At 49.1% G+C, this 15,329-nt stretch overlaps 1 protein-coding gene across 1 annotated transcript; it reads left to right on the top strand.

The window, feature by feature from the left end:
* The first annotated feature begins 1,304 nt into the window (after positions 1-1,304).
* Positions 1,305-11,281, top strand: LOC136751262 (myosin-9-like). Its single transcript, XM_066706708.1, is given in 29 exon segments — positions 1,305-1,637; positions 1,816-1,972; positions 2,377-2,404; positions 2,559-2,745; positions 2,832-2,895; positions 3,105-3,203; positions 3,315-3,458; positions 3,624-3,719; positions 3,872-4,143; positions 4,352-4,525; positions 4,648-4,821; positions 4,958-5,072; positions 5,693-5,862; positions 6,045-6,166; positions 6,255-6,324; positions 6,424-6,584; positions 6,679-6,784; positions 6,885-7,022; positions 7,349-7,555; positions 7,668-7,706; positions 7,759-7,959; positions 8,104-8,352; positions 8,527-8,742; positions 9,134-9,322; positions 9,701-9,862; positions 10,025-10,153; positions 10,256-10,335; positions 10,719-10,865; positions 10,867-11,281. Coding segments are annotated over 29 exon segments (4,338 nt in total). The 3' UTR covers positions 10,976-11,281.
* Positions 11,282-15,329: the final 4,048 nt, after the last annotated feature.

The raw sequence follows: 15,329 nt of genomic DNA, 5'->3' as shown, positions 1-15,329 counted from the left end.
TCCAGCACAACTTTACTGGATACTATTGATGTCTAAATGTATAAGAAGTTGTAGTAGGCTATACTTACTATTGCTAGTATTATTAGTAGTAGTATTATTTCAGTGGCTCAATGCACTCTTGTGTTTGTGTGTACAACAGCTGTTGTGCACAGTGCAATATGTACAATTGTTACAACTCATCACTTTCACTACATGTTATTATTGAAATTCAAATACCTCAAATTGGGTATAATACAACTTTCCATATGCTGTTGTGTGTACTGTAGTTGTGTGTTTGTCAATTTCCATTTTAAAGTCACTAATTTCAGTAGTTCAGTAGAGTTCAATCTTATACTGTTGTGTATACAACAATAATAATAACAATATCACATTTTATTTTTCATTAAAAGTGGGTTCAAATTAAGCAAATGTATTTTATACTTCAGCTTTTATGGGTGAAGAGGGTGTTTCACAAACAGCACCAAACCTGGTTCCATGCTGTGGAACCTCTAGGGTTTCTACCCCAGAGCTTCAGAAAATGGTTCAATATGGAACCTTTTTTAGGGCCATTTATGAAGGGAGCCACGGATCCCTTTTTGGTTCTGTATTGCACCATTTATTGTACGAGTGTAGGTAGCCTAATCTGAAATGTGTTTAGCCATCCCTGAACAAGTAGTTGACATCTGATTGTACATGAAAAAACAACAGTAAAACATTCACTAAATGTATTCTGGCAATAATAATCATTATAATCATAATAAAATGTACTATGATCAAACCCCTGATGTAGAGACATCCAGGCCTACATATTAGATCTGAGCTCACCGTGTGCAATAATGAGGATCATTGAAAGAGTACTCTATGTTTGCTTGGGAAAATGTTGAAAATGTCATACCACTTCTTAGTAAAATATTTTTACTTTTACTGTAATTTCTTTTTTTTTTACAATTTATTGGGATTCTGGGAATTCCATCTCTTAAAAATGTACATCATATCTGTTATGTTTATTTTAATTACAAATATTTCCCAACATAAAACCAATGTCACCTTACAATCACTGATTCTGAGTTTCAGTGTTTTAAAATAAAACATCAACAGAACGCAATTTCAGTGTTCCATTTGTAATTCAGTAACATGAGATTGAAAGACAAAATCTGTGTTCAGAACCAAACATCACTAACACCCCTCTCCCTGGCTGTGTTAATCTGCAACTTTTCAGTACAGGCAGTGTGTCTCTCCTCCTCCCTGTCTCTCAGTGCACCATCAACCCACCCCCCAAGTGCAGTATTAACCCCTCCTCTCTCCCTCAGCTTTTACCAGTTGCCATGGTACAGCGAGACGAGGACAAGTTCCTGAAAGTGGACCACAACCTGATCAGCTGCCCGCTGGTGCAGGCCAGCTGGGCCGCCAAGAAGCTGGTGTGGGTGGCATCACAACACAATGGGTTCGAGGCGGGGAGAGTGCTGGAGGAGCGGGGCGAGGAGGCCGTGGTGGTGTTGGTGGCGAGCGGCAGGAAGGTGTGCGTCAACAAGGACAGCATCCAGAAGATGAACCCGCCCAAGTTCACCAAGGTGGAAGACATGGCCGAGCTGCCCTGTCTGAACGAGGCCTCTGTCCTGCACAACCTGAAGGAGCGCTACAACTCTGGCCTCATCTATGTGAGTCGGGCAGGGGGCGTTGCGGTGGGGGGGGGCAGCGTGCTGACGGGACACACACAGGGACACATGCACAAACACACTTGGAGTTGTGTGTCCATTAGGAATTAACAGGAAGTTAGATGATGCTCTCTCACTCTCCCCTGTGTGTTAATGAATGAATGTATCTCTCTCTCTGCAGACGTACTCTGGACTGTTCTGTGTGGTGATCAACCCCTATAAGACCCTGCCGATCTATTCTGCGGACATGGTGGAGATGTATAAGGGCAAGAAGAGACACGATGTGCCCCCCCACATCTATGCCATCACCGACACGGCCTACTGCAGCATGGTGCAGGGTAACACACTAGTGCACACTGCTGCACACTGCTACACGCTGCACACTTACTGTACTACACAGTCACCGTCCATCCGCTGTCTGATATAGGTTAACACTGTCAGACTGCACAATGTCTGTGCTACACAATGTCACTACACTGCACACTGTGTTGTCACTGTGCCCCTGGTGGAGCAGGGAGGGCAGCTGTACCTGGCAGAGTCATGCTCTCTGCTCGTTAGGGCTCCTAATCCTCGTTAGCTTGTCTAAATGCGGGCTTAATTCCTCACAGCCCAAATCACTGGGTATGAACTTCCTGCCTGTGGTGTCTGGACTTCCTGTTTCAGAATAGAGGAGAGACACACTCACAGCCTTGCATGCACACTGACACTGTGTATTAACTCTCTCCCCCTCTCTCTCCCTCAGATCGCAAGAACCAGTCCATCCTGTGCACGTAAGTCTGACTTCCTCTTTGATCTGGACACTGACAGACAGACGGATGCACTGACCGACTCACAGACTGACAATGTCAACTTCTAAACAGTGTGATGATGTGTTAATGTGGTCTTGCTCTTTTCTCTCTCTCCATCTCCTTCTCCTTCCCTCAGAGGGGAGTCTGGCGCGGGGAAGACAGAGAACACCAAGAAAGTGATACAGTACCTGACTCACATCGCCTCCTCTCCCAAGACCAAGAAAGACCAGGGGGAGCTGGAGAGGCAGCTGCTGCAGGCCAACCCCATCCTGGAGGCGTTCGGCAATGCCAAGACTGGGAAGAACGACAACTCTTCCCGCTTCGTGAGTCCTGCAGCTTCTCTGACTAATTAGTGCCCCTCCAGCGTCTGTGTGTTCAGTGCTGCTCAGTAAATGCCCTTTCTCTGCAGGGGAAGTTCATCAGGATCAACTTTGATGTGAACGGCTACATCGTGGGAGCCAACATCGAGACCTGTATCCTTTCTGTCACAGCACAGTAATAACATAGTAATAACTGTCTGATGTGGGTAGAGTGTGTCGCTAGTATGTGGATTGGGTGGGGGTGTGTGATTGTTGTGGTGGGGTGCGGTATGGGTTGGGTAGGTCGTGCGGAGGGGTGCGGTTCTGTTGACGGTGTGTCGGGCAGTTTTGTCGGTGTCGTTGTGTCCCTGACTCCTGCGCAGACCTGCTGGAAAAGTCACGAGTGATCCGCCAGGCAAAGGATGAGCGCACGTTCCACATTTTCTACTACATGCTGGCTGGAGCCGAGGACGAACTGCGCTGTGAGTGTCTGTCTCTGGGAGCCCCTTCTGTGGAGCTGGTCTGTCAGTGTGTTTTCATCCCCTCTTTCTGTCAATGTGTATTAACCTCTCTGTCTCTCTCTCTCTCTCCAGCGGAGCTGTTCCTGGAACATTACAGTGACTACCGCTTCCTGTCCAGTGGCAGCGTGATGATCCCGGGCCAGCAGGACGGGGAGCTGTTCCTGGAGACCATGGATACCATGAAAATCATGGGTATCTCAGAGGATGACCAGATCGGTGAGTCTGTCTTGTCTGTCCTTGCCTCTCGGGTCTCTGTAGCCCTCCGTCCCTATGAACAGCTGCTTGTCTGTATTTGTTTCCATTCTGTTGGTTTTGTGTTGAATGTATAGTGATTCTCTCCCCCTCTCTCTCTCTCTCTCTCTCTCCCTCCCTCTCTCTCAGGGCTGTTGAAAGTGTTGTCCGCTGTGCTCCAGCTGGGCAACATTAAGTTCATGAAGAGGCGTGACTCTGACCAGGCCTACATGCCTGACGACACAGGTACCCGACACTCGCATTGTCCTCTCCATTTCCCGCAGTTGGTATTTTTATATTAAGTGTTACAGCCCTGCGTTGTGTCCCCCTTCCTTCTCCCAGTGCAGCGTGTGTGTTTCCCGCAGTGCGTCTCTCCATTATTCTCCCTCTCCCTTCAGCCACTCAGAAGGTGTGCCACCTGATGGGCATGAATGTGACGGACTTCACCCATGCCATCCTGTGCCCCCGCATCAAGGTGGGCCAGCAGTACATCCTGAAGACACAGACCAAGGAGCAGGCAGAATTTGCGGTGGAGGTGCTGGCTACAGCCACATACAAGCATGTGATCCACTGGCTGGTCACGCACATCAACAAGATGCTGGACATGACCAAGCGACAGGGCGCCTCCTTCATCGGCATCCTGGACATCGCCGGCTTCGAGATCTTCGAGGTAGGGGGGTGGGGTGGGGTGGGAGCGGTATAGAGACTTGAAAGTGTGGAGTGGAGTCAAAGATTTGAAGGAGGTGGGGAAGCAGTGATGGGGGACAGATGGACAGTGGGCAAGGCAGCCCTGTCATTATTCTCATACTACTCGACTTATTGTTACTTACTGATGGCGGGTGAAGGCGAGCGAGTGTTAACTCTCTCTCCCTCTGCAGCTGAACTCCTTCGAGCAGCTTTGCATCAATTTCAGCAATGAGAAGCTGCAGCAGCTCTTCAATCACACCACGTTCGTCCAGGAGCAGGAGGAGTACGAGCGTGAGGGCATTGAGTGGAGCTTCATCGACTTTGGTCTGGACCTGCAGCCCTGCATCGACCTCATCGAGAAGCCAGTGAGAACAACCAGACTGTCCCCGTGTGTGTGTGTGTCCCCTGTGTGTGTGCCTGTCTCTCTCTCTCTCCCTCTTTCTCTCTCTCTCTCTCTCATTACTTACTATTAACCCTGCCCCCCCAGGCCAATCCCCCGGGCATCCTGGCATTGTTGGACGATGAGTGCTTACTGCCCAAGACCACTGACCGCTCCTTCGTGGACAAAGTCATCCAGCAGCAGGGCAGCCACCCCAAGTTCCTCAAGCCCAAGAAACTGAAGGACAAGGCTGACTTCAGTATCAGCCACTATGCTGGCAAGGTGACACACTGGCGAGCACGCCCACACACACACACACACACACACAAACACACATGCACTTTGCAGGCAGTGTGATGCATGTACTGCAGTAACCTGTGTACACGCTGACTCTCCACCCCCTCCTTCTCTCTCGCAGGTTGACTACAAGGCAGACGAGTGGTTGAAGAAGAATATGAACCCTTTGAACGGCAATGTGGCCACGCTGCTCCAGCAGTCTTCAGCCAAGTTCGTCTCTGAGCTCTGGAGAGATGGTGAGAGAAGGGAGTGGAGAGAGTGGTGTGTGTGTGTGTGTTCATGTCACAGGTCCTGTGTGTGTGTGTGAGTGTGTGTCTCACAGGTTTTCTGTGCTGCTATTGTCCAGGCACTTCTGGTTTCAGGTTTCAGCTATAGGTCAGAGATTCCCACTACATGCTCTCCTCTCTATCTTGTTGTTTTGTTATCTGTTTTTCACTCTGCATTTTTCTCCCCCTGCTGTTGTGGTCTCTTCTTCCCTCTCTGTGCCTGTCACTATCCCTCTGTCCCTCCTCTGTTAATTTCTCCTCCCCTCTCCTCCTCTTGAAATCTGTTGGTCTCTCTCTCTCTTTATCTTTCTCTCTCTTTTCCCCATTCTTCATTCCTGACTCGGATACTAGTTTTCGGTTTCTGCTCTCGCCGTCTCCCTTGTTCTGCCTCCTCTGTGCTCCTGATATGGAGTCACAATAATCTGAAAGTTTTGTCTGAATGTATTTGTGACACACTGACAGCTACACAGCCACACGGACACTGAGTCCCAGAGACGAGTGTCTGTAGAGTTTCTGCAGTTCAATGTATCGCTTGCAGTAGAACCAAGAATGACAGTGTGTTTATCCCCCCCACTCTCTCTCTCTCTCAGTGGACCCGACCGTGGGGCTGGATATGGTTGCCGGCGCATTTAAGAACCGCAAGGGCATGTTCCGCACGGTGGGGCAGCTCTACAAGGAGCAACTGGCAAAACTCTTGGTCACACTGAGCGACACCAAGCCCCACTACGTGCGTTGCATCATCCCCAACCACGAGAAGCAGGTACGCACACACAACGCTCACACACTCACCTGTCACTAGCCTAGAACACTGCATCACCAACCCGAGCCAGGGCCCCTGAGTCGGGTCTACAGGCACATGTCTCGCACTGAACACTGCTGCACACACTGATGGATGCTGTAGACAACCCATGCGCAGTCTGACCAAGCGCTCTGCCCCCCCAGGCCGGAAAGCTGGATCCCCACCTGGTGCTGCACCAGCTGGGCTGTAACGGGGTACTGGAGGGCATCCGGATCTGCAGGGAGGGCTTCCCCAACCGGATCGTCTTCCAGGAGTTCAGACAGAGGTAACGTGTTATCCGACGCATGCTGACCGACACTTGACACGCTGTCCGACACTTGCTGACCAACACTAACACTCCCTCCCTCTCTCAGGTACCAGATCCTCACTCCCAGCACCGTCGCCAAGGACTTCATGGATGAGAAGCAGGCCTGTGTGCTCATGGTGAGGTTGCAACTCCCCGTGTCTCTCTCCTTGTCTGCTCACCTGTTCCCTGTTGTTCCCTGACCTGTGTCCCCGATGATAACTCCCACTCTCTCCCAGCTTCAGGAACTAAAGCTAGACCCCAGTCAGTTCCAGATCGGGCACACTAAGGTGTTCTTCCGGGCTGGGCTCCTGGCCAACCTGGAGGAGAAGCGCGACGAGAAGATCACAGACATCATCATTGGCTTCCAGGCCCGGTGCTGCGGACACTTAGCCCGCAGGTACGCACAGCAGTAACGGTGTAGTAGCACTGGAGTAACGCTGCATGTCATTACTACTTCCACCATGATGACACATTGACGCGGTCTCTTGTAGGGTGTTCGCTCGGCGGCGGCAGCAGCACGCGGCCATGAAGGACGAGGAGTGGAAGTGCGCCGCCCAGCTGCACAGTGAGAACAAGAAGATGCAGCAGACAATTTCGGTGAGGTGCCACTGAAACCCTCACTGACTGTGTGCGTCTCTGTGCGTCCCTGCTGTCTCTCTCTGACTTGTCTCTCTCTCTCTCTCTCTCTCTCTCACAGGACCTGGAGCAGCAGCTGGATGAGGAGAAAGCTGCACGGCAGAATCTGCAGCTGGAGATGGTGGCCATGGAGGTCAAGCTGAAGAAAGTGGAGGAGGGTGTTGGGGTGCTGGAGGATCAGAACAACACCCTTATGAAGGTCAGGGGACATGGGGAAGGGGGTGTTTTTTTGTTTTCCAGTGTGTCCGTCATGTGTAAAGTGTGTTTCTGAGCGGTCCGGTCTGACAGTGCATGTCTGGGAGTATGTGGTGTGCTGAGTCAGGTATTATGAGCATTGCCTCGAGTCATTACAGCTGTGACCCGTGCTATACATGGTGTGTCCAGAGCATCAGTGCTGTAGTCTGTGCAGCGCATGTGACAGCGTGCTGTACCGCAGTGTGGGCGCAGTGGGCGGGCGCCGTGTATCACCGACAGTCTGTGCGGCGCTGGCGGCCCGTGACGCGGCCTCTGACTCTCTCCCCCCAGAACACAGTGTCGTTGGAGCAAGCAAAGCAGACCCTGGAGGCCAAGCTCAATGAGCTGGCGATTGAGCTGCAAGCGCTGCTGCAAGGGAGAGGCGACTTGGAGGCGCGAAGAAAGAAGGCCCAGACCCAGCTGAGCGAGCTGCAGCTCAAACACAGTGAGAGTGAGAGGCACGGGGCCGAGCTGGCGGACCGCAACATCAAACTGCAGGTGAGTGGGGGGGAGGGCTGTCTGAGGGGTGCGCTGTCTGAAGGCTGTCTGCGTGGCACTGTCTACGTGGGGCGTCTGGATGACTGGTCTGTCCCGCCTCTCTCCCTCTCAGTCGCAGCTGGACACTGTGAACGCTGTGCTGGATGTCCAGGTACCATCACAGCACAGTACTGTAAAACACTGCACATCTGTATGTAAATGAGTGTGTGTACTCTGACACTGTTGGATCTGTACAAAAACCCCTCTTACAGGAGCTGCTGAATGTGGAGATGCGCCAGAAACTGAAAGTCTCCACTCGTCTGCGTCAGCTGGAGATTGAGCAGCACAGCCTGAGAGAGCAGCTGGAGGATGAGCAGGGGGCCAAGGGGAGAGTGGAGAAGCAGGTGGTCACCCTGCAGTCACAGGTGTGTGTCCCTGTCCCCCCTTCTGTCTACAGTGACAGAGATGTCCTGCTTGCCCCATCACCCCGTGAGGCTCTTCCTCTTCCTCCCTGTCCAGTGAAGGCTTTGCTGTTGATTACCTCTCGCCTCTCTATCCCCTCCATCCAGCTGGCAGAGATGCAGAAGAAGCTGAAGGAGGGCGCTGACTCTCTGCGCGCTGCAGAGCAGGCCCAGCGGCGAGTGCAGAAGGAGCTGGAGGGGGCGTTCCTGCAGCTGGAGGAGAAAAGCACTGCCTATGACAAGCTGGGCCAGCGCCGGGCACGGCTACAGAAAGAGCTGGACGCCAGCCTAGGGCACCAGGACCACCTGCAGCAGACAGTCTTCAACCTGCAGAAGAAGCACAGGAAGTTTCGTCAGGTAAATGCCCAAGCACAAGAGTTCAGATCAGGTAAAGATTGGCGCTGGGTATACACCTGTATGCACCTGCATATATACACTGACACAGCCTGGAGACCAAGCAGAGCAGTTTGAGCAGGTAAACACACACCTGTATACACTGATTTCACTCTGGATTCTCCTCCCTTCTCACAGCAAACAGTGGAGGAGAAGTGTCAGATCTCAAGTCTCTATGCAGAGGAGCGCGACCGGGCCTTGGCGGAGGCTCGGGAGAAAGCGGCCCAGGTACTGGCGCTGACCCTTGAGCTGGAGAACATGGTTTACCTGCAGAAGAAGCACGACCGGGCCACCAAGGCACTGCAGGACGAGATGCAGGACTTGGTCTCGGCCAAGGACAGCTCTGACAAACACGTAAGTGCTACTTATTAGTGCTACTACACCATTACACTCATTATTCTGATTTACACTGTTACTGACACTGAAATTGGACCTGGTCTCATCCCAGGACAGCGTGGGCCAGAGTGTAATAGTTATTGCAACACATTTCATACATTATTATACTGTTATACGGATCCTGTACCGACTGAAATCCTGATACTGACAGAAACAACACTGTGACACAGACACTGACTGACGGAGCTGCAGCTCCGACACAGAGCCCTGCCTGTCACACAGCTATAGCCAGTGGCATTTCTAGACAATGTGAAACGGGGGCAGAGGGGTCCAGTGGTTATTCTTGGGCTGGCACAGCGCTGGGGGTGGGGGGTCCCTGGCTACAGCACCGACTCCCTCTCCCCCTCAGGTGCGTGAGCTGCAGATGGAGAGTCAGGTGATGGAGGAGCAGCTGGAGGTGATAAAGCCGCAGGTGGAGGAGCTGCAGAAGGAGCTGCAGGCCTCTAAGAAGGCCAAGCTGCAGCTGGAGGCGGACATGCGGGCGCTGAAGGCCCAGTTCGACCGCACGGTGCAGAGCAAGGACCAGCTGCTCAAACAGGTGCTGCTCACTCGCTACTCACACTGTACCATTCTCCACACATGCGCTACACACTGTAAATTACTCCAGACATGCTATTTGCACTGTACCTAACTCCACACACTCACTACTCACACTGTACCATACTCTACACATGTGCTACACACTGTACCTTACTCCAGACGTACTATTCGCACTGTACCTTACTCCACACACTCACTGCTCACACTGTACCATACTCTACACATGCGCTACACACTGTACCTTACTCCAGACATGCTACTCGCACTGTATAGTACACTACACACACTGGACACTGTCCACTTGACACCTCACTGTGCACACACTACAGGTCATGCAGTTCATTCATCTGTGCGCCTGTGTTTCTCTGCCCCCCAGGCGCAGGAGAGAGAGAGAGATCTGGAGGGCGAGTGGAAGCAGCGCTCTGTTGCATTGGCGGCAAAGAGAAAGCTGGAGCTGGGTATGAAAGATCTCGAGGAGCAGCTCAACTTGGCCAACAAGAGCCGGGAGAAGGCACTGAAGCAGTTGTGCAAATTGCAGGTAACACCTCACACACAGACGCAGGGCTGCGCAGACTGCAGCTACTGTACCACTCACAGATGCAGGGCTGCGCAGAATGGGCTCCACAGGGCATTCAGCACTGGCTCCAGTCTGGACTGTGAACAGCAGATTAACGCCCCTCCCGTCCCCTGACCCCCCCAGGCACATATGAAGGTCGTGCAGCAGGAGCTAGAGGAGACGCGCCTGTCCCATGAGGAGACGCTGGCCCAGGCCAAAGACTATCAGAGGAAGATCAAGAGCCTGGAGGCTGAGATAATCCAGCTGCAGGAGGTAAGTGTGTGTCCGTCCCCCTCCTGTGTGGGTGTGTCCCCCCATGTGTGGGCTTGTGTCCCCTCTGTGTGGGTGTCGCTAACAGTGACTCTCCCTCTGCAGGACCTGGCATTAGCAAAGAGGGCAAAGCGCTGGGCCGAGCAGGACAGTGAGGCCCTGCAGGATGAAATCAGCCACAAGGGGTGAGAGAGGGAACTGCAGTGTGTGTGTGTGTCACAGAGTGTGTGTCAATGCTGTGTGCTGTGTGTGTCGCAGTGTGTGTGTTAATGCTGTGTGCTGTGTGTGTCGCAGTGTGTGTGTCAATGCTGTGTGCTGTGTGTGTCGCAGTGTGTGTGTTAATGCTGTGTGCTGTGTGTGTCGCAGTGTGTGTGTTAATGCTGTGTGCTGTGTGTGTCGCAGTGTGTGTGTCAATGCTGTGTGCTGTGTGTGTCGCAGTGTGTGTGTCAATGCTGTGTGCTGTGTGTGTTAATGCTGTGTGCTGTGTGTGTCGCAGTGTGTGTGTCAATGCTGTGTGCTGTGTGTGTCGCAGTGTGTGTGTTAATGCTGTGTGCTGTGTGTGTCGCAGTACCCTGGCCCTGCAGGAGAAACGCAGGCTGCAGGCCCGTATTGTCCAGCTGGAGCAGAAGCTGCAGGAGGAGCAGTTCAGCAGGGAGCTGCTTGATGAAAGGTTGGCGGCGGAGCGCAGCACCTCCCAGCGCCTGGAGGGGGCGCGATCTGCAGGAGGCACAGGCCGCAGTGAAGGCCAAGAACAAGGCTATCGACACCCTGAAGCAAGAGCTCCGCTCGCTGCGTCGCCAACGTGTAACAGCCTGTGACTGCTGACTATATTCACCTGTGGCAGTGGATGAAGGAACAGTGTTTACTTAGCTCATGTTTAGCTTAATTTTAATAACATCACATTTTTAACGTTAGTCTAATCTAATACCGAGTTTTAATAATTAAGTGCCAGTAACAATGTTAGGAGGAGTGTCACATTCATTTACTTAAGAAATGCATAAGTTAGTAATTAGTAAGGCATCTGATAGTAGTTAAGTCAATAAACATGACTTTGTTGTTGTATAATGAAATTCCTGACTCTGTGAAACTTGTATCTTCAACATCAAGTATTCTTTAGCTTTTTTTTTTTATATTTTTTTACATACAATTTTTTAGACTTTCAGACTAATTTCAAAGCATGTGATCAGATGTGGGCTTTTACAATTTGGAATGGAAAGTACAATTATCTGTCCAAATACACATTGTAACAATGTGATGGACAACAGTTAAACTGGGTAATAATTTAAATGAATGATCATATTAAAAAAAAAACCAAGATGCCATTATAGTCTGATTTACAATATTGTATTCAGTTTCAGTCACCGTGTTACAAACAGAGCATTGCTTCCCTGGGGTGAGTGAGTAATGATTAACTGGAGATATCAATATACATACTCTTATATGAGAGGGGGGATCACATTAATTTATTTCACAAAAGCACATGTTAGTAGCTCAAAACATTACTTTGCTCTTGTATCATGCAATACCTGACCTGAAATCTGAAACGTGACCATTTTCATTGCATATTTTACTTTTAATATTTCGGACTTACTACTTTCAAAGCAAATTCCTAAAATCACCAAATCTCTCCTATAAGAAAATCTCAAAACACGGATCCAATCCCATTTGTAAACAATTGAACAAAAGTCTTGAAAGAATTGTGCCGAAAGCAAATGATGAAGATGCATGTGTGTATGTACTTTTAAAATCGAGTTTCTGATAAAGGTGACCATCATGACAAATGTACAGATGTGTCCCCATTAGAAGCAAAGGAGCAGAGCGAATTCAAAGCACAGTGTCCAGCTACTGAAATGCGTTGCGTTTGAGGAGAGCCTGTCTCGGGTGAAAACACAGCTGAGAGGACGTGGGACCTGTTTCAGGACTGGTGATCATATTCCAATTTCATACTCAATGTTTTGATCCAGGACACTTTTTTGTTTACAGGCCGGACATAATTAAACTTTAAAAATACATATATTATTGCATGTCCAGTGGGACAAAGCACTTATTTCTTAATCAACCAGTTGCAGTTTTTTTTTTTTATTTGGGACCTGTTGTGCTTGTGAGGTCCAGTTACATTACACAACAAATCAGCTGCTTTCACAGTACATACGGGCTTAAGGAAATGCACATCAGAAAGACATTTTAAACATTAAAATGATGTTTTCAGCAGTAATTCTCTTCATAGGGTAAATATGTAGCCCAGTCAAATTCAGCCTGCAGGCCCAAAAACCATGGGGTAACCCGGGCATTAGCATCCTGGTGTTGTTTCATCCAGATGAGTGTCGCATGGGCGGTCATCAAGATGAATTCACAGCCCAGTACACAATACTTAAGTGAGTCCAGGGCCCGTTTAATCGCCAGACACTCCTTTTCCACTGTGGCAAACTTAGTTTCATGTGGCAACAACTTACACTTGGTTAACAGTACTTGCAAATGGTATTTATTAAAAGTTTAGTTTTCTGTTTAAAGGGGAACTCCACTGAAAATGCATAATTTCTCAGGTTATTCTATAAGTAGAAACACTCTGTGCAGTGTGCTCATCATGCCCAGCTCGTTCTATGATCATTTTATTCAAGGGACTGGCGTGTAGGATACAGCAGAGTGCGAACTGTGCATACGCAGGGATTCCCCTTTGGAGAACACATGAGCACAATTCACACTCGCCCGTAGCCTACACACAGTCCCTTTAGCGACTACAAACCAATGGTTCTTTCGAAAATATAGGGTGATGGGGCCATCAAACGTGCATACGATTGAATTTCCCCATTGACTTACAGCAAAGAAGCTCCAGAGTTTGCACCTGTGTGATGTGAGGGCATATTTCTCAATCTTTGTTTTCTGGTACATAGAATGAGCTAGACATGAAAAACTCACTCCACAGAATATGTTTCTAGAACATAAGAAGAACATAAGAAAGTTTACAAATGAGAAGAGGCCATTCGACCCATCGTGCTCATTTGGTGTCCATTAATAACTTCAGACCTGGAATAAGTCGGGTTGCTCTCCTCTGAACTGCCTCTAGAGCAGCGATATCTTTCTTGAAGTGTGGAGCCCAGAACTGTACACAGTATCCAGATGAGCTCTAACTAGTGCATTGTACAGTCTGAACATCACTGCCCTTGTTCTCAATTCTACACTTTTGACAATATAGGTGTCGGCCGCCAGCTGAATATTATCTAAGTCCCTTTGAATAGAAGATTGTATCTGCTGAGCCACCTATTTTAGTATCATCTACAAATTTGACATGTTTGCTAACTATCCCAGAGTCCAGATCATTAATATAGATTAGAAAAAGCAAAGGCCCTAGTACTGATCCCTGTGGAACTGCACTAACAACCTCACTCCAGTTAGAAGCAACTCCTCTAATCAACACCCTCTGTTTCCTATACATCAAACCCATTCATAATCTACTTACATTACCCTGAAAAAGGAAAAAGGAGAGGTTTTCCAGGAACAAAACCACCTCCCCTAGTGTTGACACATGGATGGGTGTTTCCTGCACTGGTAAACGACTGAGTCCATCCACATTACTGTGCATTTCTCCACTCTTGTAGTGAATTTCATACTCATAACCAGCCAACAACAATGCCCAGTGTTGAATTCTTCCTGAAGCCATTGGTGGAATCAACTTATTCTCACTGAAAAGGCTCATCAAAGGCTTGTGGTCAGAGCAAATTGTGGAGCGTTGTCCGTATGCGTACCGATGAAACTTATTCCACACCAAACACAACGGTCAAAGTTTCTTTATTCAGTGAAGAATACTTTTTTTCAGCTGGAACCAAGGTGCAGGAAGCAAAACTTATTGGTCTTTCACTTCCATCAGGCAGGATGTGTGATAGCACTGCTCCCACTCCATAAGGTGACGCATCACATACCAAGTGCAATGGTTTCCTGGTGTCAAAATGCACTAACAATTGTGATGTTAGCAAAAGCTCCTTTGATGACTTGAAGGCGTTTTCCTGCCGTTTTCCAAAACCACAGCATCTTTTTCTGTAGTAATTGATGCAATGGCGCCAACAGTGTGGATAAGTTTGGCAGATAGCGATGGTACTAGTTTACCATTCCTAAAAATGACTTTAAACTTGGTGGTATTCTTGGGTGCTGGAGCATCTGCTACTGACCTAACCCTCTCCTCTGCTGGGTGTATGCCCTCTGCGGCACTCTGAAGCCAGGAAAACACTTTTTTAATCTCAATCCTACATCAGTAAGCCGTCTCAACAATTCTTCCAACATTTGTATGTGTGTGGACTGGTTGCAAAATACCTGGAGTGGACAACACTTGATAGGGAGAAATTTTACTCCCTCAATAAAAAGGCGGACAAGGAATACTCAGGACCCGATTTAACAGAAATAATACCAAAAATAGTTTATTCAGCTACAACAAAGCGCTCCGGAGATGGCCAGTCGGCAAGACACGTCTACGGTCTCTCTAAAGAACACACGATCATAAACAGGACGACTCCCTTTGGTTGCTGGGCAACTAGATGATGTCAATGCGGTACCCCAGACTTGATCACACGTCTCCTGTGTCTTCTGTTCTCTCTATGGCCTTGGATGAAAATGTTTTTCTAAAAATCAGCTACACAGAACTACTGCACCTGTCCACTCCGGAGCAATACACAAAGCTGAAATTCATACATGGGTTACACAATCTTGCTGCAACAATGGTGGGAATATAATATATTTGGCATTCAGATAGGACACTGTCCTGCATCAGACCCCCCTTTGGCCTTGCCACACGTTGCTGGACAGGGACACCAGGTCACGGAAACACTGCTCTGTCAAAGTAAACAAAGAGAAAGATTATAATCCCCAAAGAGAAAGAGAAGAGGGAAGAAGAATATTACACAGGGAAGGGGGATCAACAGCGAGCAGTGCTGCGTGTGCAGCTCCTCTGCCCACTGACTTTCCCTAGGGTGTATATGTAGTGTATAGAATTGTACCCGTGTGTGCAATTATGTGAATATGTATGGCGGCGTGTCGGCAGCTGTAAAAGAAAACTACACTATTTGAGCATATTGGCGTTTAAGGGGCAGATCCCTGGTAGTAGCAGAAGTATAGCTATGCTCTGAATGTGGAGTAAACTTATTAGCGTGACTAAGCAAACAGCGAAAATAACAGCCGCTAGCGGCAGCCA

Source organism: Amia ocellicauda, chromosome 6 (assembly GCF_036373705.1).
Source record: "Amia ocellicauda isolate fAmiCal2 chromosome 6, fAmiCal2.hap1, whole genome shotgun sequence".
Lineage (NCBI taxonomy): Eukaryota > Metazoa > Chordata > Actinopteri > Amiiformes > Amiidae > Amia > Amia ocellicauda.
The sequence above is the reverse complement of the archived record's forward strand: the minus strand, read 5'-3'. Positions and strand labels throughout refer to the sequence as shown.